Source organism: Bubalus kerabau, chromosome 13, assembly GCF_029407905.1.
Source record: "Bubalus kerabau isolate K-KA32 ecotype Philippines breed swamp buffalo chromosome 13, PCC_UOA_SB_1v2, whole genome shotgun sequence".
NCBI lineage: Eukaryota > Metazoa > Chordata > Mammalia > Artiodactyla > Bovidae > Bubalus > Bubalus kerabau.
In genome coordinates, this window is record NC_073636.1 from 21,031,688 (window position 1) to 21,054,402 (window position 22,715).

Below are 22,715 nucleotides of genomic sequence, written 5' to 3' on the forward strand. Positions count from 1 at the left end.
TTCTCCTTTCTTTCCCCACAATTGAAGGATTCTTTATGCTATCCTTTTAACTGGTTTTCTTCATCGAATTTCATCTAGAATATTAGTACATACTTTAGCATTTGATTTTGGACATACTTTCCCATATCTCTTTATTGGAAGTTTTATTGATTACTTATCTGGCGTTTCCCGCATAGATTATATCTTGATACCATTTTGCTGTTTCCTTTGTGTGAATTTAGGGACAGATGTCTGTCCTTATCAAAAAGTAGTTTTACTTCATAGTCAGCTAAAGTTTCCAAATAATGTAAGCTCATTTAGTCAAATGGTCAAAGAACACCTGGCATGCTTGCTTGATTTAGATCAACTTTAAATAGGAGATATGACATAAAAAGGTGGCCATGTTACATATTACAAAACATCCATAGAGTTTGGTGTCAGCATGAGTATTTCACGTACATATTTGTATAATCATTTTTGCTTGGAGGAAATTATTGCATAGTAATGGAATTACTAGAATCTATATAAATGTTATAATGTTATACTGTTTTCTGCACTGAAGTATTTAACATGTGCAGCCCATGTGTAATATGCAAAACATGTTAAATACTATAGTACATAAAATAGTGTAGCACTGTACCAATTCTAACAATTCCATTACTATATAAATAAGTTTCTCCAAGCAAAAATGATTATACAAATAAGTACATGAAATAATCATGTTGACATCAAAGTATATATATATGTTTTGTAGTATGTAACATGGCTACATTCTTATGTCATATCCCCTATATAAAGTATATAAACACATGTATATATATGGTATTGCAACATAAGAGGCTTTCCTTTGACATTTTAATCCAATTTCAAACATTGTGCAACATACTTTGAGTTTGTATTTTATAAAATTGAATTCATTATACAAATTTTTTTATAAATAGAATTTTCAGGTCCATAAAACTCAAGAAAAATGTTTTTATACCTTTTTTTAAAATGTCAGCATAGGATAAATCTCTAGTATAGCTCATATTGCCGGGAGAAATATCAACTACCTCAGATATGCAGATGACACCAAGTGAAAAAGTTGGCTTAACGGTCAACATTCAAAAAACTAAGATAAGGCATCTGGTCCCATCACTTCATGGCAAATAGATGGGGAAACAATGGAAACAGTGAGAGACTTTATTGTGACTGCAGCCATGAAATTAAAAGACACTTGCTCCTTGGGAGAAAAGTTATGACCAACCTAGACAACATATTAAAAAGCAGAGACATTACTCTGCCGACAAAGGTCCATCTATTCAGAGATACGGTTTTTCCAGTAGTCAGGTATGGATGTGAGAGTTGGACCACGAAGAAAGCTGAGTGCCAAAGAATCGATGCTTTTGAACTGTGGTGTTGGAGCCACTCTTGAGAGTCCCTTGGACTGCAAGGAGATCAAACCAGTCAATTGTAAAGGAAATTAGTCCTGAGTATTCATTGGAAGGACTGATGCTGAAGCTGAAGTTCCAAGACTTGAGCCACCTGATGCGAAGAACTGACTCATTGGAAAAGACCCTGACACTGGGAAAGATTGAAGGTTGGAGGAGAAGGGGCCAACAGAGGACGAAATGGTTGGATGACATCTCTGACTTGATGGACATGAATTTGAGCACCCTCCGAGTGTTGGTGATGGACACTGCTGAGCAACTGAACTGATATTCATATATACAGCTTGAATACATCAGATTTTTTACTATATTCCAGAGGCTAAGTAAATATTAACTCATGAATATTATCAGTTGGTATCTGTGGTCAGTGTGATTTTTGCAAAAATGCATGTTTTCTCAGGTAAACATTCTTTACCAAGTTTACCAAGAAAGTTTACCAAACTCTCTTTACCAAGTTCCTCTTACTTTTATACCATTTTAACAAATGTAGTTGATTGAGCCTCCAGCCCAGTACCTTTTCAAAAGTAGCTAATGGTAAAGGAAAAACGGGTTCTGAAGTTCCTACCCTTAGTATTACTTGGTTGACTAGAAGTCTCGGCAGCAGCATCTGCAGAATTCCTTGGAAACATAGAACTTTGGGATACAACCCAGTCTCACAGAACCCAAACTTGCATTTTAATTCCCGTAGAAGTAAGTCACTCAGTCGTGTCTGTCTTTTTGCGACCCCATGGACTGTAGCCTCCGAAGTTCCTCCGTATATGGAATTCTCCAGGCAAGGGTACTGGAGTGGGTTGCCATTTCCTTCTCTACTGCATTTTAATAGTGCCCCAGATGATTCACCTGCATTTTTTAAAATTTGACAACCACCGTGCCTAAAAGGCTTCCAAAATGGAGGCCGAAAATACTTTCTGAGAAGAGAAAACAGGTGGAGAGAAAACTGTAAGAGAAAACAGTCTTAAAAGGCAAATTGGAGGCCTTTCATGATAGAAAACAAAACTCCCAGTACTTCACTAATACCTAAGGGCAACACTATAATTCCTAACAACATAGTTTTAAAATAGTGCTATTAAGATAAATTGATGTACAAGAAGTGCACAAAACGAATGTATACAATTGGGTTACTTTGGACATATGCATACACTTGTGAAACCTGTGCCGCATCCTTCACCTCCAAAGTTTTCCTTGTCCTTCCCTGCCCTCCCCCCTCCACTTTTTTGTAGCCAAAACACTTGACCCGAGATTTATCTTCCTAACCGGGAGGGGCCGCGCATACAAGTGCCCTGGAAGCCTAGGTGCTGGAGGGTACCTGCCGCTATCTGCAGGCAGCAGAGGCGAAGGGCATGGCGGGGGGAGGGGCAGCCGGTGGTACCTGAGGCTGCGCCCCCTCTCCCCCTTCCTCTTCCGCTGCCTGCTGGTTTTTCTCTGGCTCAGGTCAGTTAAGGGCCGCCGAGTGTTTCAACATTTCCCAGCAGCGGAAAGGTTCAGGGCCCACCTGCTGCAGGTGAACCCCTGCCTGGGTCTAGCAGCCTTCACGACGGGCCCTTGCAGGTGAACCCACGCCTCGATGTCTTGGTACAGCGTTCATTCGGATGGTGAAAGGGGCGCCGCAGGACCCAAGACCCGCCGCCCTAGTGATCTTGGTCCTGGGGGCGAAGGCACTGGCCTCTTGGCCATCACCGCAGGTCACCCAGGTCCGGGGCCTCCCCTTAGCAGGGCATCCCCATGTGGCGGCGCCCCGGGACCCGGGCGCTCCTGTGGAGTCCTCACCTTCGCCCCGGCTCCTCCTTCCTGGAAGAGACCAGTCCAGCGGAGGTGGGGGTGCCGGAGGGAAAGGGGGGGCCACCCCCTCTGACATTCCGGGGCAGGTGAGGTGTTGCCGGGAAAGGTGCCCAAACGGCAGTGGTCCCTGCGGGAGAACGTGGCCCAGGCCGCGGTGCCAGTGAGCCACGGAAGGTTCAGGGAGGGGCGCACCTGGGAGCCCCGAGCAGCCGCTGGAGGCGGGAAGCCCGGACGCTGTGACCGCTGTGACCGAGGGGAATCAGCCCCTGAGGAGAGGGGTGGTGGCCAAAGAACCCCGAGCAGCAGCGAGGAGCTCAGGCCTTTCCAGTTCTCAGAGCAGGAGCAGGACTGTAAGCCCTGCAAGGATGGGGAAGCGCCAGTGCGTGGTTTACTGCAAGCAGTTTTGTAGAACTTGTCCAAAGTCCTCTAACCCTTCGTAGTGGAGGATATCACCTGTCAAAGTTCCAGATAGCTTAGATGCTCTTGCCCAGTAAAACTTCGCCACTGTCCACTCTTAAAGGCTCAAGATTGGTGTTGGAGATGCACAGGCAAGTGTCTGTCCCCACAGCTGCGGCTGCTGCTAAGTCACTTCAGTCGTGTCCGACCCTGTGTGACCCCATAGATGTCCCCACAGCACTTTCATCTTAAAATACGTCGTTTAAATGAACATGAAAGACGGTTCAGTGAACGGGTGCTCGTGGAGCAGACAAGTGAGATTTTTTTCATGCTCCTCCTTTCTGCCTCTCCCATTTTAAAATACTACACTAAACGTTGTATTTTTTTTTTTACAAGTATTAAGTATTGCAACACAATTGGCAAAGTGTATAATACAGTATTGTTGACTATAGACACTACTTTGCATAACCAAAATTTGTATCAACTGAACAGCATATGCTTTCCAGTGTTTTCCATACCTGATGCAAGTGGAATCATTATTCTAAGTGACATAAGCCAGTCACAGAAAGACAAATACGGCACAGTTCCAAACTATAGATTCTTGATGGTTATTAATATGATCCTGTATAAAACAGGGACATTTAAGAATAAAATACTCATGCCATATATTTTCTCCAACATTTCTAATAAGATGTAACATATACCAGGTATACATTGGTATATGCATACACGGTCTAAAAGTATACATTGGCTAGCAGAACAACTAACATAAAATATACCTAATTTTCCAACATATGCTACAATGTGGCTAAATCTTGAAGACATTATGCTAAGTGAAATATGCAGGTCACAGCAGGACAAACATTGTATAATTCTACTTACCTAGAGGACTCAAAACAGGACGCAGAATGGTGGTTGCCAGAGGTTGAAGGGAAGGGGCAAATGAGAATGTTTAATGGGTGTGGAGTTTGGCTTTGGGATTATGGGAACGTTCTGGAGACACATGATAGTGACAATTGTACAACCGTGTCAAGGTCTTAGTGCCACTCAACTGGACACTTAAAAATGGTCCAAAAGGTAAAATTTATAATAAGGGTGGTGGTTTAGTCACTAAGTTGTGTCTGACTCTTGCAACCCCATGGACTAGAGCCCACCAGGCTCCTCTGTCCACGGGGTTCTCCAAGCATGAATAATGGAGTGGGTTGCCCTTTCTTTCTCCAGGGGAATCTTCCTGACCCAGGAATCAAACCTGGATTTCTTGCATTGCAGGCAGATTCTTTACCAACTGAACTACAAAGGAAGCCCATATATTTTACCACAATAAAATGTTGAAAAAAATATATATATAGTTCATGCAGAAAGACTGTGTGTCAACAAGGACGGAAGGATGGACAGATCAGTGTTTAAATTAAAGCAGTTTGGAAAATTCCATGGGAAAACTCTCTTAATTGAATGAAAAAATAGGAATGTTTTAGAGCATTTAAAATGCAAATAGAAATTGTGACACTTCAAAGAAGAAGGTACGATATTCAAGTGAAAGAAACTTAAACCAAGAATCTGGTGCAAGATGTTTAATTTTCAATATGATACTGTGCCTGAATGCTTTCCATATTTTGAAAAAAAATGTTGAATACGAAAATACCTCCTGAGGGTAAGGGACATATATGTACACTTAGTGGAAAAAAGATCTTGTGGGTTCTCAATAAATAAAATATTTTTGTTAGTATAATCATATTAAAACCTAGTGTCTGCTTAATGAATGTATAATTCCCACACAGACTTCTTTTCTTATACAATAGAGAACTGACTGACTGACTTCTGAACCAGAGAGTTCATAAATATTTTAATTTTCATGATCCAGAATTTTCCTCAGCTGCCACAGTGAAATTCTTTTTCTCTTGCCAGTATGCTTCAGTGGTTAAACATGCAAGAGAAAGCTTTGTCATAATTTAAAAATATTACTCTAACTGATGAACTCAGTGAAATTTCACTGAAATTATGAACTGTGGCATATCTCATCCTCTGATTAGAGATGGCTATATGTATTCTGCAGTCACAGAAATTTAAGTAAAAGCAACCAGATAATCCAAATCACTGCTTGTCATGAATACAGGTTGTATATAATATGAATGGGTACATTTTTAGATTTTATAAATATTTAACATTTAACACATGTGGTATCATAGGCATTTATTAACTGCCTGCGTGTGTTTGGCCCACCTGGTTTTACTTCAGATAATAACTTTATTTTAAATATTTGGAATTATGTAGGGGAAATATTAATGGAAGAACTTCAGCTTTGGTGACTGGAATTTGACTTATATTTTATAGTGCAGTTAAGTTCTGAAATATTTAGCTTTAAGAAAGTCCTTTGACATGTACTGGAGTGAATGTCATTGGTTTAAAAAAAACCAGCTGAGCAGTTCACTAAGATCTCTATAGAGATGATTGCATCATTTTATAGAGGTGATTGCTTCCCTGGTAGCTCAGCTGGTAAAGAATCCGCCTGTGATGCAAAAGACTCCAGTTCGATTCCTGGGTTGGGAAGATGCCCTGAAGAAAGGATAGGCTGCCCACTCCAGTATTCTGGCCTGGAGAATAGTCCATGGCAAGGAGTCAGACATGACTGAGTGACTTTCACTTTCACTTTGCATCATTTTGCTTTCATATATCTTTATGGTGATGGGTTTTAAAAATTAATTTTCATTTTTCAAAAGACAGTGTTTTGGGTTCTGTGGAAAGTGCAATGATTGGCATTTTAACTGATAAAACATCCAGATAATGAAAGAAACGGTTAAAACTTTTCTTCTAAAGCTGAATTTCAACATGAATACAATCTATTTTGTCTTAAAATCTTTACGGCTTTTGCAGTTGAGTAACACAGGCACAGATGTGAAACATCTGTGGAAGGGCTGGTGATGTTTGAGTCATTTTGTACGTTCCATTTTCACGGTCAGTGGTATTATAGCCATTTCATACCGTTGCATCTAACAGTGATTGCTCTCTGCATGGTCTTGCTTGCTTCCTTTGTGTATTAACCTGTAATTTGTTGCTCCAATAGGGCTATATTGAATATATTGCCCAAACAGGGCACTTGAGAGGAAAGAGGAGAGATATTAATTATTCTCCTTGGACAATGGGTATAAACTGGGACATTTCTGGGCCAACCCAGATGGGGGTGCTTGTGGTTGAGGAAGGAGGGATTCCTTGACCAAGTTCACAATCAAGAATTGGGAACTTGTTAACACATTTTGGAGGTCAAGTATGTATTTAAACTTTGTCTATTTGTATATTCTTCTGACTGAGAAGAGCTGGGGGGTGGCTTAGCAGGTGGTGAAGTTCACAGGAGACCAAAGAACTAGATCAGAAGACCTTCTGGATGCAGGGGGAGACAGTCACAGTTAGGTCATAAGTTCTTGACACTGTCAAAACACCGAAGAGGCTCTGCTTGGAGCAATAACTGGCTATCAATAGCAGTATTCCAGCAACACTGTAACCAGAGCTGAGAAAAGAAAAACATCCAGAGGCAATAGATTTCCAGTTATGTACTATGTGGGTGAACAGCTTTTCCTTGACATGTTGATTTGGGTTATGAGCAACATTTTCCCATTATTATATGGTAGTTAATTTGCTTGTTTTTATTTTTGGAGAATACATTTAAGGGGAAATAATATTTGCTTGTAGAGAAAAATCTTTTGTTACATATCCATTATATGACTATCTAAACAAGCATAGCTCTAAGAACTAAACATTTAATTTACATGGAGAGAAAATTTGTGGCCTTATTTGCAAAGTATCCTTTAGTGTTCTAAGAGCTGACATATTAGTGATAAAATATCTGGTCGTGACCCAGGTGTCCATTTTTATGGATATTTGAATATCCTTTGATTATTAAGATATAATGAGCTTATTCAATATACTGGTAAAATTGGTCACATTTTTAAAAATTGAACAAAACCGTTAAGAGCAAGCAGTGATGCAGTCGTTTAAATTTTGAGGCAAAATCCCTGGTGTAGGGAGGCTTCAAAGTATAACCTTTGGTATCAGACAACTCAGTCTGGATATTCCATTTACTAAAATGTATCATAGGCAAGTTACTTAGCACTAAGGTTTCCAAAAGATAATTATACTTGCTTTGTAGGGTGTTTGTGAAAACAGATGGTAATATATGCAAAATACTTGGCACATACTTGGAGCTCAGTGGGAATACATCTATTCCTATTTTATTAAAGATCATAGAATTGTGATCTGGGGGAGCTGTCAAAACTTTAGGTGTTTTCTAACCAAGACCAAGAACTATTTTATCCTTCTTTCTGTTATGAAAATGCCTCTGCATAAAGAGGAATACTTGCAAATATGTTTTAAATTAATTACATGGATTTATCCCCCAAACTACTGTCTAATATAGGCTGATACTATAATTCTTATTTTAGGATAAGGAAACTTTATAATTTCTTGAAAGCACAAATCAAGTTGTTAGAATTTCTAGTGTACTACCCAGTCCACTAAAACTTGCTGTTTTTTTTCCTCACAAATTTGGTGACAAAGCTATGAATAGTGTTTAGGAAGCTTACTCTAAATCCCGACTTTCTCTAGAACTCGTTATCTTGTGATAAATGTAGGAACTTAAGTATTTTTCAACTTTGCAGTTGTGTATTAAGAGGAAGGAAAAAAGCAAAGTTCAAAAATATCTAATTTACCTGCAATCCAAAGTGGCTGGGGATTTTTTTTCTTTTTTTTAGAGAAACTGTTAAACTAACATAATAGATTGAATTCTAAGGTGCTGACCTCAGGCTCTTCAGGTGTCCAGAATTAATTTAAATTCCATCCTTTTAACCATCCCAGCAGGTGAATCTTTTTCATCTTGGCAGTTGAATTGGTTACTCTGAAAAGCTGCAGAGTTTTACCTTATGTTATTAAATGCAACAGAGATGGCCAACCAGGAAGAAATGCGCCAGGTGTAGATAGAAGCGTGTAGAAGGACGCTGCCTCATGCAGCACAACGTTGTGAGGTTGGCAAAAGCAAAACGACTCTGATGATCAGAAGACATTGATGGTTCTGACCACCTAAGTTGATGGGCTATGCTAGAGTCAGTGTTTCCCTGCTTGCTCCCCCTTTATTCTCGTTTGTTTTCCTTTTTGTCCATAACAGCCAGTCACCTCAGGTGTGACTTTGAGTCTGGTTTCTGCGGCTGGGAGCCATTTCTCACAGAAGATTCACACTGGGAATTCATGAAAGAGTTGCCCAGTGCAGACCACCATCTTCCTGATGCTGAGCACCCAACAAACACAAATCATGGTAGGATATTTTCCTCTTTTCTTAAAAAAAAAAATTTTTTTTCCCCCTGTTGTGGAATGATGATTCTGTGCATTTTCACTTCCCACTGTAGACTGTATAAGTGGAACTCTGGTTTGTCTTGCTTTCATTTCTTCTAATCAACTTCATAATTTGTGGTTGAGTTTTCTGAAAGGAGCATTAATTTAATAACAAAACGTTTTGTTACACCTTTTAAAAGGTGGGATTGAAGGCATGAAGAGGGGAAAAGTCTTCTGATAATTTTCTCTTGTCATGAATCATGTACAGTAGGCTTGCCTTCTTTTTGGAGCAATCCAAGTTTTGCAAAACAGAATAGTTTAATCCTTTTTCTAGGAAAAGAGAACAGAGATTTAGCACTAGCTCAAAAATAAATTGCAAATACTCTAATACAACTTAATCACTCTTAGAGCTTCTTTGTAACAGTTTTACTTCTTCCCCGTATATCCTTTTATTTTAACCAGCAGTACAGTTTTTACATATCCCCTTAAAATAGAGCAACCATAACTATATATAGCATTCCATTGAAGGGTTGTAAAACTCCAGGGAAAATAGAAGGGTTTTGTTCTGTTTTAGTTTTGTTTGATGAATTGCAAAGGTACATTAGTTTCATATAACTTTATAATAACACAACTGTGCCATAGATCCTCTTTAAGCTTGCATAACCTCCACTAGATATTATATCTCTTTCTTCTTTGAGATTTCCAAAGAAGTACACCAAAACTAATAGTGTTGATTGTGTTTTTAGCCATTGGAAGTTGGGGTTAGTGGGGAAGGATGTTAGGGGGCAGAGAGGGAGACTGGCTATTCATCCCATCTGTTGTCTATAAACTCAGCTTATTATTTAAGAGTAGATTAAGATCTTAATTTCTGCTCTTGTGCCAGTGGGTCTTATTTTTCCCTTCAGATTCTGTAGCAGATTGGATTAAATTTACAGTTTAAAATAGGAAGGAGACTATTAATTATTGAAACTATATTTATTACTAGTACATTTCCTCAAAGTTTATATAATGTTTTCTTAAACCAGTTGAGTACATACCATGTATTAGACCTGGGTGTATACCAGTGGAAAGATATTTGAGTTCTTCCTACATTTTGGTGATTATGAGCATATAATTTGCCTACGGGATTGTCTGGACATAAATTTTCATTAGAGTTGAGCACTCTGTCTAATTCCTATGTATAATTAATGTTTCCACTCTGGTTGGTAAAAAGACCCTACTGTTTCTGGCCCTTTATGACCTTGGGGCAGTGTTCCAGTTGCTCCTTTTAGAAGGTTTTCCTCCAGCCTCAGGTGATTACCTTATGCCCACGCCCTGGTCAGTACTCAGGTGGAGATTTGGAGGGAACTCTCTGGAGATCTCCGGAGTTCGCTCTCTTTGCAGCTCTCCTTTTCTTCGAACTCTGCTTCATGAACTTTGGCCACTTGTGTTTCCCCAAACTGCAGTCTTTTCATCTTGAGAAGACCACCACACTGCTGGCTTCCGCCTCCCTGATTGGCAGTTGGGAACTGGGTTTAGGTAGCAAGCTGGGAAAATTGTGTAGCTTTGTTCGTTTGTTTCCTCTCTCAGAGATCATTGTGATTCTATATTCCCATTGTCCTACATTTGAAAACCATTATATAATATATATTGTTTTGATTTCTTTGCTAGTGTAAGATAGAAGGCTAAATCTGATGCCTGATATTCAACCTTACCTTAAAACAGAAAAAAGCCTAATTCCTTTTGTTAATTTGCTTAATTTTTTTGGTCTGGGTATGCTGTAATATATCTAGCCATCCTCTTATTGGATAACAATATTATGACCATGCTGCAAAATCTATACTGGTATGCATTTTCTTATATGGGGATCTTTAATTCTATGCAGTAAATAACTAACAGTGATACTCCTATTTTTTTACAGAAATGTACTTTCTCTCAAAATTTTAATACTTAAAATTCCAGCAGCAAAAGGAGTACTGTTTTCTATTTGTCTACCATCAATAGACAAGCTATTCTCTTAATTAAAAAAAAAAATTTATGTGTAAAAAATGATTTCTCATTTCACCACTTTCCTGGTGGCTCAGAGGTTAAAGCATCTGCCTGCAATGAGGGAGACCTGGGTTCGATCCCTGGGTTGGGAAGATCCCCTGGAGAAGGAAATGGCAACCCACTCCAGTATTCTTGCCTGGAGAATCCCATGGACGGAGGAGCCTGGTGGGCTACAGTCCACGGGGTAGCAAAGAGTCGGATACAACTGAGCGACTTCACTAAGCTTTATATAAATGGAAATATATAGCCTTGATTTGTATTTCATGGAAAGATGATCTTTTTCAAATGTTTCTAATTTTTTCCATGTATTTAGATCTTTAATTTCTCTATATTTGAAGCTTCAGTGTATAGATTTTAAAAAGATTTGCTAATATTTCCTTAGGTTTTTAAAAATGTTTGCAGCTATTGTAAATGTCACATTTTAAAAACTTAATTTTTGGAGTTGTTCCTGTATATATAAATATAGTTATATTTTAAAATATTGACCTTGTATTCAATGACCTTGCTTATTTTAAAATTATAGTTAAGAATTTATAAATTATGGGCTCATAATTATTTTGTCTTCAAAGATTGACAATTTTATTTCCTTCTTTCTAAATCTTAAACTCTTTATTTTCAGTTTTATTGCTCTGACAAGGACCTCTGGAAAAATGTTGGCTAGAGCTGGCGATAGCTTCTGTACTTGTCTTATTCCTGTTGAGGGGAAAAACTGTCAGTAATTCAGCCTTGAATACTATAGTTACTAAAAGGTTGTTTTGTATCGGATAAAGATGTTTCTATTTGTAGTGTTAAAGTTTGTGTGTGTGTGTGTGTGTGTGTGTGGGCCTGGGGTCTTCCAGAAATATATCTCTGGATTTATTTTCTTACAAGCCTGCACCACAGAATGCTCTGAGTTAAGAGACCTATGGAATTATAACATACCAAAGTGACTGTTCCTGTCTCTTTGGTATTTATTTAATAAATAATTAAAATAATTAATAATTATTTTGTCTCCAAAGATATTTTTAATATAAATATAATTAATAAATATTCAAAATATTTATTTTGAATTAAAAATATTCAAAATAATTATTTTGTCTTCAAAGATATTTTGAATATAAATAATAAACATCCAAAATATAAATTTTAAATATAAATATTTATATTTAATTATTATTAATCTGTTAAAACTGGGTTTATGCTTTTCAGAACATATTGTGATAATCATCATTGTGATATTATATTTTTTTGTTTATAATAAAATAATGATTTTTTCAAATATTAAACCACCCTGTATTCCTGATGCAAACTTCTTTTGACTGGTTTTATTTATGATTTCTTCCTGCATAATGGTATATTTGTGATATTTTTACCTAAATTCATTATAAGGTCTATTTTCTAATGTTCTCACAGTGTCTAAGGAATCCTTTCTGGGCCATATTGAATTACAAGGGGTGCATCCTTTGCAAAAGGTGAGGTTGAAGCTGGCCTGGACAGTGTAGCCTGGGGAGACTGACCCCTCCATTCTTTATTTTTATACTGTGCTGGTCAGCTAGCCCCTCTGGGGTTACAGGAGTTTTACAAGAACAGTTTTACGATGAACAGTTAAGATGAACAGGAACAGTCTCTTTGGTATGCTGTAATTCCATAGGTCTCTTAATTCAGAGCATTCTGTGGTGCAGGCTTGTAAGAAAATAAATCCAGAGATATCTTTCTGGAAGTATATGGGCCTGGGGTCAGAGTTCATTCTCTTTAGGGTCTACCTGCATATATAAATTTTAGGTCAATACTCTCTGTTTTTCAAGCATTTGGTTAAAATGTTCTCTAGAGGGCATTTAGCTTCCACATCAGTTTTCACTAATGTAATATTTTCATAATATTATCTTTTCGTCTAAAACATGTTATCTCCTTTCGCTTAATCAGAAGTCTTATAGTTTTTCATGGAGTTTTATGATGTTCTTCATACAAGTCCTGTCCTTTTCTTGTTAAATTTATTCCTACATATCTTGTATTATCATTGTTAACTCTGAGTAGAATATTTCTTATCATTCTATATTCAGGGTCTTATTGCTAAAATAAATAAAAAAACTTAGAAGTATTTCTCTGAATTTACCTTGCTAAATTCTCTTATTGATACCTGTCTTTATTAAAAGAGAATTTGTTGGGGTTTCTGATTTTACAATTACATTATTGGCAATACACATGGAACGCTATCTCTACTTTTCTGTTGTATTTACTAGAAATTTTGTTTTCTTGACTTGCACATTTGCTAGACCTATAAGATAATATTAGTCTAAGATAAGTAATATTATCTTACTAATATTTCCTCTAATTAGTAATGGTGACAGAATTTTCTAGGTAGTTTCTCATTATAATTAAAATAATTTTGTTGTTGGCCATTGAAGACATTATTTATTTTGAGGTAGATCATTAATCTTTATTGTTTCTTTTTAACATTTTATTGAGGTTATTGGGAATGAATGACTATTTTTCAGAGTCTTTTCAATATTTGTTTATAAGGGATTCCCTGGTGGCTCAGATGGTAAAGACTCCGCCTGCAGTGCAGGAGACCTGGGTTTGATCCCTGAATCAGGAGGATCCCCTGGCGAGGGAGATGGCAACCCAGTCCAGTATTCTTGCCTGGAAAATCCCATGGATGGAGGAGTCTGGCCAACTACAGTCCATGGGTCACAAAGAGTCGTACACGACTGAGCGACTTCACTTTCACTCTATATGACTCTATTATTTTACTCTTTAATTTGATCTTATTGACTATGTTGAGAAGACTGTTAAACCAAACTTACTATTCTTGGAAAGTTCATTGGTCGGGGCACAGCATTTTTTTTAAGAATTGCAAATGCAATTGAGACATTTTAATTAGAGTTTTGTATCTATGATCATGAGTGATATTGATCTATAGTTTAATTCTCTTTTCATCATTCTTAACATTAGAGATATCTGGCATCATAAAATGAGTCAAGGAACTGTTCATATTTTCCTAAAACCTGTGATATATGAAAGTAATGTGCAAATATTTATTCTTTAAAAATTAAATAAAATAAACGGTGGGCCATACACCCTGGCAGATTGTTTTCCTATCACTTTTCCAGTTAATTTTGTGGGATAATCAACTTATTCAAACCTTTTGCTTCTTTTAGATTTTGGAGTTTTAGTGTTTATGTGTTTCATCCTTCATTAACTGCTTGTTTGAAATTGTCCATATTGTTTTAAATGACCAGAGGAGTAAGATCTTTGAATATTGTTAATGTTTAGAATTTTTATTAGTCTTTTGGCAATATTCAGTTGATTTTTACTTGAACCTGAAGATTTTTAAGCTGGAATAATTTTTCAAAGTCATCTTTTCCTACTCTTCTATAGGTGAAATAGAGAATTTAATGAACTCATATACTCTTTCTATTACTCTTAGTCTGGAGTTGGAAACAGTGGGCATTATCCTTCCCAATTGGGTTTGGATTTTTTTTTTTTCAATTTTATTTTATTTTTAAATTTTACATAATTGTATTAGTTTTGCCAAATATCAAAATGAATCCGCCACAGGTATACATGTGTTTGGATTTAAAGCCCATAGAAACTGGGTTCTGTTTTTCTCACTCAGAGACTGCACTGCTGACTTGCAGCCATGGTAGTTTGGTTAAACATGTGGTGGTACCTGTAACACATTTAATTATGAAATCCTTTTCATTCTGTGCAATCAGCGTTGATCTGGCTAAGAAAATTCCCTTCTTAATGTGTTTTATTTCATCAAAATAGTTGTCTTTACTATTTTGTGATTATCAAAGGGCAGGATCAGACCTTGACATTGTGCAGCATAGACTACCTTGTAAATTTTCATTATTCAGGGAAGCTACCCTGACCACTCTTCTGAATGTGTGATCTTTCGAGTTGCTGAGAGATGTTATCCCCCCTGTACATTTGCCATTAGCACTTACATTGTAGTTAAAATCTAAAAGCAGTTATTTTGTTAACACTCAGATTACATCTTTAATTAAGCTCTCATTCCCACCAGCACAGACAACAATGACAAACATGTAAGCCCCAGGAGAAACCAAGCTCATTCTATAGGCTCTCATCTTTCAGTACATCCAGAAGAAATTTACAAGTAAAGATCTCCTAGGAATTTTCTAAGGGCATGCTGAATATCTAATTGTAAATTTAGAAGCTTCATTTAATTTAATTTCAAACCGTGACTTGAGTTAAGCCAATAAAACATGTTCATTGAGAGAATTTAGATCAAGAGCTTATTTTTCATCAATGAGATTTTATTTCAAATATTTAGTGTTATCCATATGAAAGCAATTCATGGTTATCTCTGGAACTTAATGGTAAAGAAGTAAAAATGTAATTTTCTTTATCTGATTGACAGTTGAATGTGTGCATGGTTGAGCTATTAGAGCAAAGAACCGCCAAATGTACAAGAGAAGAACTTTTATCCACATGACTTTATGTTTGTTTTTGCAGGATCATTTATTTATTTTGGGGCACATCAACCACCTGCAGTGGCCAAGCTTGGAAGTCCTGTTCTTACAAAATCAGTCACTGTCTCTACCCCATGTCAGGTAACCAATTACTGGAATTTTCATTGGCTAGTCTGTGGTTATAAACTGTTAGGCTTGGGTTACTCCAGCTAGTAAATGCCTCCTATGTTTTACTACTATTTTCATGATGTATTGAGAGATTTGTGTGAGCTATTTCAACAGGAAATGTCATGTCATTCCAAAAGACATTTACAGCGTATAACTTGCACCCTTTGTTTGGGGGGCCTATTCAAAAATATTTCTATCATTTTATGTTCTTTCCATGTAGTTCTTTCAATAATTTAAAGCTGTGGATACACATTGTCCCAACTGCTTGTTATTTTCGCCAGAAATGTTGCTAATAATTGAGGAAAATAAAAGCAGTTTAACAAATTCTGTTGAAAACAAGATGAAAGGGTGAATAAATGAAGACAAATATGTGCAGGAAAAATAAATATATTTTCAGAATTTTATTTTTTCAGTTAGTCCTTCTGGTGCCACTAAACACAGACCAATGGGTAAAACACTCAGTTCATTCCCACAGCATAACAGAGAAGAAGGCAAGGGAACTTTGGAGTCAGATGAACCTGGTTCTAATTTCACTTCTGCCACAGATGATATGCTTTGAGACTCAGTGTCTGCTGGGAGCCGGCATATTGCATATTGAGTGAGGATCTGGAATAGCTCAACTGGAATTCTATCACTGCTGAGAGCCAGCGTGAGGCACTCCGCCCATGACAAAGGTCATGAGGAAGGAGGCTCGGCATACGCAAAGGCGGGATCGAGCCTCAGGAGTCCCCCTGGAAATTCTCGAACATCTACCCCCAAAACCAGAGTCTGCCTACTTTCTGCTTTGTGCTTTCACCTACACCTCTGACTTTACGGGGGGCTGTCCCCCACTACCTCTCTCTGGAAAAAGAGTTAGCTTACAGCTCCAGTTAATAATTCCTGGGTGTGACAGTGTTTCAACCTACAAACTCCTTTGGAAATCCTCTAGCCTGCCTGAATGGGTTTTTCCGGCCACTTGTGATTGTTCAGAGCCTCCCAACTGTGAGAGGCAGGAGATGTTCTAAACTGCCTAAACACAGATTCCTTTGAGTAGTTAAAAGATTGATTAGAAAATGTATTGGTGAAGGGTTTTTCACTTGTTGGGCCAATGTTTGCTGCTAAGTCTCCATACTCCTTACCTACTGTGTCCTTGGCAGTGTATTGATTGATATAATGGGTGTATAGAAATGTAAAATGCCGCTTTGTCCAATGCTTTTTGGAAGGCTGGCGCCTGACTTTGGAATAATCACCTTTAGAGAAAGATAAGTTTCTTAAAATGTTAACAGGCCTCCGGGCCAGAAGATGATGTCAATCACCTGAACTTTTGCATATGATAAGTTTGCAGGAAGAAAGCCTGGCTTGCTGCATGACTCTACCCCTTCCCCCATTATCCTCTATGCATACCTTAAGGTATAAAAACTACTTTGGAAAATAAAGTGCGGGCCTTGTTCACTGAAACTTGGTCTCCCCATGTCACTCTCTCTCCCAAATTCCAGCTGAGTGTCCATCTGGAGCGCGGATGTCCTCTGCGACCATTTATTTGCCTGGGCTTCTAAGACCCACTCGAGAAGGTGTCTAAGGTGGGGCACCTTCCGCTATTCGAGAGGGCGCCTGCGGCCTCCGTGGTCAGAGCTAACCTGGTGTCACGGGTTATATTGATTTTCCGCGTAAACCAAGCCACTCAGCTTCTTTTCTCCACTGAATTTTCCTACTGAGCTATCCTTATTTCAGCCGCTTTTCTCCACTGAATTTCCTCACTGAGCTATCCTTATTCTATTACTCTTTATATCTTTGATGAATAAATAATTAAATAAGTCGCCGACGCCGTCCCTGCTTCGAATACCCTGGATCAGCCGGGGCTGGACCCCGGCAGGTGGCGCCCGAACAGGGACATTCGAAGGTAGGTCCCCAACCCTTTCCCCCAGTGTTGAATTTTAGGGACGGATAGGACCCCACTCAGGGTGCCGCGGACCCCCCTGTAGGATAGACAGGGCGAGTAGGAGTGGGAAGTGTTGAAAGTGTTAAAGAGTTAGAGAGAAAAAAAGTTTAAAAGGCCAAAGAAAAGCCTGATCTTTTAAAAGCTAAAAGCTTTATCTTCTATTATACTTAATTTTCTGACATGGGTAACACTGAAACTAAGAATGGCAACTCTTTATACAAGTAATCTTCAAACTGATAAAGAGGCTACTGTTAATTTAGATACTTGGGTGAAGGTAAAAAACAACTAAAAACTTATCCTATAAATATGATTAAAAATGTTCTGGACCCTCCTCATGAGGCTGTGGGATAGCCTATGGGAGAAGCTATAGCGGTGGATGGTAGTGGGTCTCCACCTTCTGCGCAGATCATATTTTCTGCCATTGACAAAGGAAAGGAGGGAGACTGTGCTCTACCTCCCGAGGAAGGAGAGGGCTTACAGGACGCTGCGGCCGGGCGCCCTGGCGACCCCCCTCCCCCTCTACACAAACCTTTAAAAATTTATCCAACAATTTCTGATTTAAGGCAACTACCCCACCTCCGCTTGCACCTCCCAGGGCCTAAGAATTCCCCAGTTTACATCCAAAGTCTCCCAGACAATTGCCTAAGGCTGAAAAAGATAAAAAAGATTTCTTTTAAACAAAGGAGCTTTTAAAAAATACACAATATACAGAGCCTGCTCATTGCAGAAAACCCCTCAGGGGGGCCTCACCCAAGCGGAAAAAAAAAAAAAAAAGGAAAGAAAAATAAAAAGAAAAAAGAAAAAAAAAGTGAAAAAAAAAAAAGGAAAGAAAATAGAGAAAGATCTAGAGAAAGAGCTAAAGAGTGAAAAGGAGAGGAACGGAGAAGGAAGGAATCAGGGAATGCATCAAGATAGAGAAAGGAAGTTAAAAAAGGAGATACACAGAAAAAGATAGGGAAAAAAAAAAATTAGGGAAGAGAAGAGGGTAAAGAGAAAGAAACGAAGGAAAGAAGGGTAGCGAAAAAAGAAGGGTGAGAAAAAAGTGAGAAAGGCAAGAAGAGAGAAAAAAAAGACAGTAAGAGACGCTGTGACCAGGTGCCCTGGCGAGCTCCCTCCCGCTCTGCGCAAACCTTTAAAAAACAAAAAACTTATCCACCACTTTCTGATTTAAGGCCATCGCCGCCGCCTCCGTTTGCGCCTTCCAGGGCCCAAGAGTTCCCCACTTTGCCCCCAAAGCCTCTCAAAGTGTTGCCTAAGCCTGAAAAAGATAAAAAGTTTTTTAAACAGTGGAGCTTTTAAAACAAGACTGCATGCACAATATGCAGAGCGTGCTCCTTGGAGAAAACCCCCTCAGGGGGGTCTCACCCAGGCTAAGAGAAAAACCGTAAGGGGATTTAACAACAATATTAACCCCTGACATGCTCGATTCCAATGGGAGTGGCTGGCCCCCTGCCTGAGGGCATTGTAGGACTTGTGCTAGGGCGTAGCTCGCTTTCTTGTCAAAAAATTTCGGTGGTGCATGGTGTAGTAGATTCTGATTATATTGGAGAAATTAAAGTTTTGATCTCGCAGCCTACCAAAACTGCAAATTAATAAAGGTCAAAGAATAACACAGTTTTTGCTTTTACCTTATCAGACAGGAAAAAACTTGACTTCTCAAGCTAAGAGCCACAGAGCATTTAGATCTAGTCATCTAGCCTTTTGGGTGCAGGAAATTACAGCTCCAAGGCCTTTAAAAGATCTTTTAATTCAAGAAAGTAAAATGTCAGGGCTATTAGACACAAGAACTGACCCAGCTCCTGGCCAACACATACTACTGGAAATGAGTTGGTGGGATTAGAGAAAGTGGTATGCAGGGTGGGAATGCTGTAGAGAAAAAGGTGAGGGAGCGTTTAAAACCTTAAAGAGTAGTGAGTTCCCCGTTGCTGGAAGTATTCAAACAAAGATTAGATGGTTGCTTGTCATCTAAAAAGCTATAGACCAGATTTAGGTTACAAAACAATAACTGGAAAAGCTTATAAAGATGTTGTGCAGCACCTCTTTGCTTGCTTCTCATATTTAGGTGCCAAAAGTTTTAAAAATTGATAATGCCCATTTAAAGCTACAGAGAGATTGTTTACTAACTTTAAATGATTTCCAAAAATTATTAGGGGTTATTAGGGGACAGTAATTGGATACACCCACATTTAAAACTGACTACTGCAGATTTAAAGCCTTTGTTTGATTACTTAAAAAGCGATCCTAATTCCAGTTCTAAGAGAAAGTTGACTAAATGAGACAGAGTCAGCTCTTGTTAAAGTAGATGAGACTTTAAATGATCAGTTAATTACGATTAATATTACTAAAAGATGAGATTAAATTATTCTTGCCAAAAAACATATACCTACAGGGTGCTTGTGACAAAAAGGCCCATTGGTTCCATCTACCAGTGACTCCAAGAAAAATAGTTTTATCTTATCCCAGCTCGGTGGCACAATTAATTATAAAAAGAGGGAAAAAGTGTGAAACCTTTTAGAAAACAAGTAGCAAATATAGTAATTCCATTTAATAAGGATCAACTGCAAGTCTTTTACAAAATAGTGATGATTGGCAAGTTGCCCTGATAGATTTCAGGAGTCAAATTTTGTTTCATTTGCCCTCAAGCCCCCACAGTAGTTAAAAGTTCAAAAATGTTAGATTAGAAGTTTGAGGATACCTGTGAAACTTTCCAACCCTATGTAGTTCCTATGCTCCCCTTTACCCTATGGGGGAGGGGCGTGCTGTCTCAAATAGGAGATACTCAGAGAAGGGTTTTCTCAATTTCTTAGTCATCAACAGGCGATACAATTAACAATACTTTATATGTTGTTATAAATACATAATATAAATATATTTGCATAATTACAGTTTGCCTAATTAGGTATGGGTATAAATAAAATATAATAAAGGTATACCTAATTCTATTATAGATCTATACTTAATTAATTTGTATGCTATATATGCATATTATATATATACTGTATAATTAAATATATATTGCAGTAATATAATGTGTGTGAGTGGCTGATATTAATTGGTATAGATTGATGTGCTGTGATGATATATGTTCTATATACTGTATAATTACATATGTGTGACATGTATTATTGCAGTACATTGGTTTGTGTTGGTTGGTATTAGCTGTGTATGTGTTGTATTGCTGTAATATATATTAATTAACATATTAATTATAAAGATTAATTCAAGTATATTGATTATGTCAATAAGTTTATACTTGTTGCCATATATAAATACATATATAAATACATTTTGCATTTAGGTATATCTATATACTAAAATGAGATAAGGAGGTTATACATTTATTATTTAAATTTGTACAGAGACCTAAACTAGACATTAGACCTAAATTAACATATCTTTAAATTCATGTTGTTAAAATGTAAATTTTAAAAATTAAAAAATTAAATTGACAACTGCTTGACAATTCCTTTGCCATAAAACCCCCATAGGTGTAATTGGGGAAGCCAGACAAAAAATTGGTTTTATGGCAAAACGGCTCCCTAGAGTGGGTCCATCTTCCCGCTCAAACTAAAAAAGTAGCGGCTTCTTATCCAGGATTGATAGCTACTTTGATATTAAAGAAAAAAAGCAGAACATTGAATTATTTGGTAAAGAGCCATCAAAAATTGTAATTCCATATAATAAAGAACAACTTGATGTGCTTCTAATGTTTGAAAATTGGCAGATTGCTATAAGAAACTATTTTGGTCAAATTTTTGCATCGTTTACCTTCACATGTTTTGCTGAATTTTATATCCAGACATCCAGTTATTTTTCCTGTCAGATGTAAACAGTCTCCTATTCCAAATGCTCAGATAGCCTTTACTGACAGGTCAGCAAATGGTAAAGCCTCCATAGTTACTAAAAATCACCAAAAAGTTTTAAAAACACAAAAAACTTCAGCTAAAAGAGCTGAAATAACAACAGTCATAGAGGCTTTTGCTATGTTTGCAGATGAAGAATTTAATCTTTACTCTGATTCTCAGTATGTGGTCAGGCTGATTCCACACATTGAAACTGCGGTTTTGCCTAAAAATAAAACTACCATATTTCATTTGTTAACTAAATTACAACAACAAATTTGGAAAAAAAATAAAATATTTTTCATTGGACACATTCGGGCTCATTCCGGATTGCCTGGCCCTTTAAATGCCTTTAATGATTTGGCTGACTTGTTAACCAGAAATAGAGTGGCTACTGTGATTGAGGAGGCCAGAGCCTCTCACTCACTTCATCATCAATACGCTACTGCCTTAAGATATCAATTCCAAATTCCCAGAGAGACTGCTCCAGAGATTGTGCATTCTTGCTTACACTGCCCCACTGTTTATAATAATCTACCTATGGGAGTTAATCCTCATGGTCTCAAACCTAACGTACTCTGGCAGACGGATGTAACTCATGTTTCTTCATTTGGAAAACTGTCCTTTGTTCATGTAACTATAGATACCTTTTCTCACGTTATTATTGCAACTGCTCGTACCAGAGAGGCAGGTAAAGATGTGATACAACATCTCTTTACTTGTTTTTCATATTTGGGCCTGCCAAAAGCTTTGAAAACTGACAATGCTCCTGCTTACACTTCTAAGTCTTTTCAGAAATTTTGTATAAAGTTTCAAATTAAACATAATACAGGCATCCCTTATTACCCACAGGGACAAGCCATTGTTGAAAGAGTGCATCAAACATTAAAAATCCAAATTCAAAAACTAAAAGAAGGGGAGTTTAAGTATAGTTCTCCCCATCAAATCTTGCAACATGCTCTTTTCGTAATAAATATTTTAAATACTGATTTCAGCCAGAACTATTGCAATGCTTCGTCATTGGTGCCTGGAGCAATTAAATGCAAAACCATTAGTCAAATGGAAGGCCCTCTCAGGACAATGGAAGGGTCCTGACCCATTATTAACTAGCGGTCGAGGATGTGCGTGTATTTTTCCACAGAATGCAGATTCTTCAATTTAGACAGGCTGATTCGCCATGTTGCAGACCCCCAGACATCCAGTTCACTCACTGCTTCGATCACAAAAGAGGAGCCCGCCAGAAGGGGAGACAAGATAAACATCGAGATCCCGGCGGGACCGACGGGGCTGTTGCAGCGCGAACTCCAACCAGAAAATAATTCTACTTATTCTGTTTTGGCTTGTCTACCCTCTCCTTATGTTTTTCTCTTTACCAACGATTCTGGAAAACTTAATGTACATGTGACTTTAAACTGGTGGACCCAATGTAGTGACCTGTGAACAA

The 22,715-nt window shown here is 37.8% G+C and overlaps 1 protein-coding gene across 1 annotated transcript in view; it reads left to right on the forward strand.

Moving 5' to 3' along the window:
• MALRD1 (MAM and LDL receptor class A domain containing 1) overlaps window positions 1–22,715 on the forward strand; it is a 573,786-nt gene that overhangs the window by 66,260 nt on the left and 484,811 nt on the right. Inside the window, exons 11-12 of the mRNA XM_055545367.1 lie at window positions 8,737–8,883; window positions 15,387–15,484. Coding sequence (XP_055401342.1) covers window positions 8,737–8,883; window positions 15,387–15,484 — 245 coding nt within the window. The remainder of the gene's footprint in view (window positions 1–8,736; window positions 8,884–15,386; window positions 15,485–22,715) is intronic.